The following is a 6,384-nucleotide window of genomic DNA, read 5'->3' on the forward strand; positions in this document are numbered from 1 at the left end:
ATGCATTGTCATGCAATATGACATGCATATTTACCACAAGAAACCCATATATGGTAAAATCCACTTTAAATCTTTAACGAGGTCTCCTGATAATAAATCACTATATATATATATATAGACAGGTAGAGATCATTTATTTTTACATTTACAAACATTACATTATTTATAATTCACAATTATTATCTGTACTTACAAATATTTTTTTTACCACAAAACACAATTACAGGATATTAATCACATTTTAGCACTTGATCCTTCGAATGATAATCTTATCATGCTAAATAAAATAATGCCGACATATTGGGTATAGTTTTCTCACACGGTTGAGTCAATTCTCCTGAGTTAGGTCAATTCAGTGGGTTAAAAGTCATATCAGTGACCTGAAAACGCTGCGTTGCCCCAGCACACAGTCCTATAGTTATTTATTTAGTTCTGTCAATCATTTGTCTCTATTTTTCGTATCTATAAAAGACAACGACAGAATTAATCACAGGCTGTGGTGACGTTTTTACTATTTTCACGCCTCTTCGAGAAAACCTGATTTACAATTTACACATTTTTCAATATTGTCATTTTACTGAACTGGTTTTATACATAACAATAACATATATCTATTTAAAAGACAATAAAGAGAAAGCAAAAAATATCCTGTGTTTCATGTGTAAGTCTGGAGCCACTCTGTTCACAGACAAGACTGAACACACGGCCCTCCATTGATCACATCAATAATTGCAGGATTGCGCTCCTTCTGCGACGTTATAATTCACAAGTTGCTCGCTGGCAATCAGCAGAAACAAGGCTTTAACCTGTGGGGTTGTGAGAAAGAGGAGCATCTTCCGCCTCCTCCTCCTCCTCATTCCCCTGATTCTCCTCCTCCATCCCTTCTTCCCTCCCGCCCCCACCCCCGGAGAGAAAGGGTTAATTGGAGTAGGAATTTCATCGCACATCTGTCAGATTTTTAAGGCCGTGACGCACTGAAAAGCAGAGGGGAGGGGGTCGATGAGAGCGAGAGGGGGAGGAGGAGGAGGAGAAGGAGGAGGAAGAGAAGGAGAAAGAGTTGGTGGTGCTGCTGCTGCTGCTGAGATCGATGAAGTGGCAGGCAGAGAGGCAAGAGGAGGAGGAGGAGGAAAATCTCACGAGATAATGAAAAGAAGAGGAGAGAGCTGCTAGTGTATAGTGTAAGAGCGCAAAAAAAAAGGAGAAGGCGGAAAGAATACTGACCGGATTTTGGTTTGTTCCAGAGTGGGATAGAAAGAGGAAAAGACGAGAAAAGAGGAAAAAGCGAGAACAGAGAGAAAGAAAGGATTGTGCGTAATCGCAGATGGTTTTTGCGCTTTGGTTTCGGTGAGCGTTCGCACCCACGGGGCGCAGCGCACGGATTGTGCGTGGATCTGCAGGGACTGCTCGGCGACACAGACGGAGACATGCTCAGGACAGGACGGAGATGAACAGCCGAGGACGCGCTCTAAGAAGTGGACACTGAAAAAAAGGTAGGACCGAGGACCGTGGGTCTCCCCCACGCGTCTGTATTATTCCGACTTTATTTCTCGTGTGTGGCGTAAATATGCGCATTGACTCGTCCTTTAGGCGCAGTTCGGGGTTTAAAATAGCATGCATGTTGTAAAAATACAAAAAAAAAATGATTTGGCCGAAGTGGAAAAAATAGATGACTGTCTGTCTAGTCTTCTGTGTTCGCGAGGTGTTTTACAAAAAAATTCGTATCAAATTTGTTTCTTTGGATGCATGTGGCTAAATATTCCACCTATCAAGAATCCGTCTGGTTTCCGACTCAGTGGTGATGAAAGTTAAAAAAATAAAAATAAAAATGCAGCGCACTGACAACTGCCCGTCTTGTTTCACTCAGACTCAGACCCGAGGCTCCAGCACAGCTGAGAACCAAAGACACAGGAGGCGACAGAGTCCAGGCAGAAATAAAAACAAGAGCTGAGACTCAGAGCTCCTTCTGCTGCCAACTCCGTCCCTGGGACTTTGAGGGGAGTTAGAAGACAGTACTTAACGTTATCAGATAATTAATTAGACACCCCATAAGCCCGGAAATCAATTAATTCACAAATCAATAAATCCATAGTCTGGTGTAACAGGAGAGCTTCCAGACTGTTAGCACCGCCGCTGAACAACAATAACAAGAAGAGGAAAGAAATAAACACGACGACGACGACTAAACAGGAGCCTAGAAATTCATTTAAGTGATGATGGATGGAGGTCTGGGAGAGATGTCCCTCCACACTCACCCTGACCTGACCCACAGTCAGGACGGCAGGGCCATGCTTCACACCAGGGACCTTTCAGCTGCTTTCCCCAGGCCTTCCCTCGGGGGCCCCACCATGTCCCTGGAGCCGGAGCACCGTCCACCGGGCTTCGACCACACCATGTCGGCACTGGGCTACAGCGGCGACTCCCCGTCCAGCTCTGGCAGCACCTACACCACCCTGACCCCCCTGCAGCCCTTTGACGACAAGTTTCACCACCACCATCACCATCACCCCTGTCTGCCGGTCAGTAATGTCATTGGCAGCTTCACCCTTATGCGTGAGGACCGAGGCCTCAGCACTAATTTCTACAACCCCTACGGCAAAGACCTGGCCATGACCCAGAGCCTCTCACCACCAACCACAGGCTCAGGCCTCAGCTCCTCCATGCACGGCTACGGCAGCCTGGGTAACAGCCCCAACGGCAACGGTGGCCAGATGATCCACAGTGGCTACGACGTCCACGGAGGAAGCCTATTCTGCAGGACGTCGGATTTTGGCCGTGAGATTTCGCCACCGGGGCTCGGCGGAGGCGAGGTCTCGGTGGGGCATCAGTTGAACAAAATGGAGGCTCACCAGCACGCCACAGGCCACCACCCTCACATCTACAGCCAGCACTACCAACCTCACCACCACCCCAGCCAGCAGGCCTCCAAGGTGAGCGAGCACCTGCACTCCTCCTCGTCCGCCGCATCCTCACCCGGCGAGGGCATGCTCTCGGGTTTGCAGGGCAGCAATGGCAGCGGTGGAGAGGAGATCAATACCAGGGATGTGGCCCAGAGGATCATCACCGAGCTGAAGAGGTACAGCATCCCCCAGGCCATCTTCGCCGAGAGGGTGCTGTGTAGGTCACAGGGCACACTGTCCGACCTCCTGAGGAACCCCAAGCCCTGGGGCAAGCTCAAGTCCGGCCGTGAGACCTTTAAGAGAATGTCCCGCTGGCTCCAGGAGCCAGAGTTTCAAAGGATGGCCTCGCTCCGGCTGGAGGGTAAGCACTGGCTTTGCTCTTTTTCTGCCTTACACACACACACACTGAAATCACAACAACAAACAGACACACTTTCTCCTCTGGTTTTCCCCAAACACCATCTTTCTCCATGTCTTCCAAAATAAATTCTTCACTGCAGCAATCAGTATGCAGTTCAGGTGGAGACATGAGAAAAAGCAAAAGCATCATACTGATGTCTCGCGCCTTCGCACACAGCACACACACACACGCACACCGGTGTGAATGTACCACTGCTCCCTCCATTGTCTCAACAGCCTGGGTAATCACAACTCATCAGCACATTGAGGCCAGTTTGCAGCAGGAAAGGCGCCATATGTGCCGTTCCTTTGTTTACTTTGCTCCCAAACAGCACCTATTGATCTGTACAGTAGCTACAATAAAAAAAATTTAAAAAAAAGCCACAGAGGTGTGCCCTCCTCTTAAATGAAGCATGAAGATCAACCCAAGCAGTGGGTGAGAACTTAATCGCTTATGAAGCTGAGAAATAATTTGTGCACAAATGCCACTCACTCCAGGGCGATTGATTAATTTCAGCAGTGATTTATAACAAGTTCAGTCGTGCGTCGGCCAGGGTTGAGTTGGCAAAGTAGGTAAGGCAAATGAGACCTGAGCTCTTGCCAGACATCTTTTTATCAGCTTCGTCACTGAAGCAATTACATGAAAGCTAAATACAAAAATATGATGCTGTGAGGCAGCAGCAGCTCACACGTTTGGTTGGCTGGTTTGTAAACACTGAGGTGAGGTCTTAGGAACTGCTTGGCAACTGATCGAGTAATTAGTTTGGATGAAATTTGAATAATCATCACAGCTTCCCAGTGACGTTGAATTAGTCTTCCATGTTATCCAATGTCATTTTGGAATATTTTGACATTTGAATGTCAATTTTCTTTGATTTCTGATATTATTTTTTTGGAAAGAAATGCTAAAGAAACCATGTGATTTGCAGCCAGGTGCTGTGCTGTGTTTGAGGAGATTTCATATGCTGGGGAGTTTTCTTTTTGTTGAAAGGCACATTGTAATCTGCTACTTGACATTTAATATTCTTCAGGGATGTGAATCGAAGACACAACAGCACGCCGTACAGTGCTGTGTTACAGTGTTGTACCTCCATTGGGACTCAGGGCCCATCTGATACACGGTGCACAGACAGAGATCCAAGTGAACACAGTAATATGAGATGAGCATAGATGGGAGTGTGTGTGTGTGTGTGTGTGTAAGTGTGCGTTTTAGCATGTGTGTCTGCTCACTGCGGGGGTCTGCGGGCCGTACGTGTGCGCGAGGCTGCCCCAGTTGATCACTGCCTCTCGCTCCCTGTCAGCGGCTCCACTGATTAAGCCCCAACAACACAATGGGGTTCATAGGTAATGATTGTGCACTCTTGCAATCCCTTCACAATTATTGATCTTTGATTGTTTGGCTCGGAGAGCACATGTGTACATCCTCCATTTAGCAAAACGTTACACAAATCACACGCAAACCCTCTTATCAGAAGATGCTTTATCTCCACGGTTCTTCTCTAATTCCACACTGAGGTTTTTGCTTGATGAAACCCACGCTGCCCTGCAAAAAAAAACAACAAAAAACAGCTCGTCCCCTTCTTCAAATATACCAGACCCTCACCCCCTTTGTTCTTGTAATTGTCAATCGGCCTCTCTTAATTCACCACATCTCTGCCTTGTCCTCCTTTTTTTTTTTTTTTACCAAACACAAACATTATTTTAACGAGCCAGTGCTCCGAGTATGAGCAGCCAATCAATCAGAGTCATTAAAAATTAACATCCCTCTGTTCAGAGTGTAAGTGTGTGCTCGTGTCTGACAATCTCCCTGCTCCCACACCCTCGTAAAGTGCATATTTAGTTCTTGGCAAAGCCACAATTTAGACAGCTCGGCACTTTTCTACATAACCTACTTTCCGAAGGGGGTTGTTGTGTTTTTTTTTTCCCTCAACCTCACCCCCATCACTCCCCCCCTTTTCTGGCCAACCCCCTTTTGTTTAATTACAAGCCTCTATTGATTTCCATGGGAAAGAGCAGCACGACTTGGCCACACACACCTCGGCCGCATTGGCAAAAAAAATCGAGACTGGAATTTGAATGCGCTGCAGTCTGTACAACCCCAGTCTGAAGACGGCAAGTTTTAAAGACATCCACTTTGACACAAACAAGGCCTTGCAAGTGTCCACCATCAGCCCTGCATTATAATATCCTTGATTTTTATTTTCTTTTACGTAACTACGTTGCGCCGTTAGCACAAAGCGATTATGAAATGTAGCTGCTGCCATTTTGTCTCTTCAAATAATTGTCTCTCTGCAGAGACATTTTGCAAAACACAGAGGAGGAGATGGTGGAGGTGGAGGAGGAGGAGGTGATCTCTCGGATTTTTCCGCAGTATCTTGTTTGTTTTCTTGTCCCTCTATGTGTGTGTGTGTGTGTGTTTGTACGCGTGTGTGTTTGCCTTATGGATTACTGTGCTGTACATATGAGATGCATCTTCAGCCCAACCTCAGGCAGTGAAAGAGGCAATCAGGATTTAGTTGGAGGAGAAGGCGGGATAAAGACCCCGCAGCCGTGCTCCGACACTTAAAGTCACAGAGAAGGAGGAGGAGGGGGCGTTGGATCAGAGACTATAACTTTAAAGATGATGGCCGAAGCCCTTGACTAAAGGTCTAAATGAATAAGAAAGGTCAATGCGGTTTACGTGTCGGCTCCAGTGCCTGCACCACCCCCACGTAATGAAAGCCACAAAGCCTTGTCTACCTCTCACCGCATACAGTTCACAGTCGGGAAGTGGGGGCGCAAAAGGTCAACGCCGATGTCATTTGCATATCAGGAATCGCAACCAGGCAGACTGGACTTTGCACAACCGAACAAACAGGGTTGTTGATGTTGTTTTTGTTTGTCTTTTTTGTATTTTTTTTTTAAAAACATCCAGCTCTTTGCAGCTCACCCCCACTTCGGCGCTGAAGGGGTTAACCAGCCTCTGTGGGTCGAGGAGTCTGAGCTGCACAGATTTAATCAATAATTTCTATCAGCCCCTGGCCCAAGAAATCAGCAGGGGGTGGGTTGTGGGGCTGCAGGGAGGGGAGGTGGGGTAAGGTGGTGGTGG

The 6,384-nt window shown here is 47.0% G+C and overlaps 1 protein-coding gene across 1 annotated transcript in view; it reads left to right on the forward strand.

Annotated features, from left to right (window-relative positions):
* Window positions 1-727: 727 nt before the first annotated feature.
* Window positions 728-6,384, forward strand: part of onecutl (one cut domain, family member, like) — a 15,276-nt gene continuing 9,619 nt past the window's right edge. Inside the window, exons 1-2 of the mRNA XM_008323814.3 lie at window positions 728-1,490; window positions 1,865-3,258. Of these exons, the coding sequence (XP_008322036.2) occupies window positions 2,211-3,258 (1,048 nt within the window). The 5' untranslated portion in view covers window positions 728-1,490; window positions 1,865-2,210. The remainder of the gene's footprint in view (window positions 1,491-1,864; window positions 3,259-6,384) is intronic.

The sequence above is a fragment of the Cynoglossus semilaevis genome, chromosome 13 (assembly GCF_000523025.1).
Source record: "Cynoglossus semilaevis isolate Cse_v1.0 chromosome 13, Cse_v1.0, whole genome shotgun sequence".
Classification (NCBI taxonomy): domain Eukaryota; kingdom Metazoa; phylum Chordata; class Actinopteri; order Pleuronectiformes; family Cynoglossidae; genus Cynoglossus; species Cynoglossus semilaevis.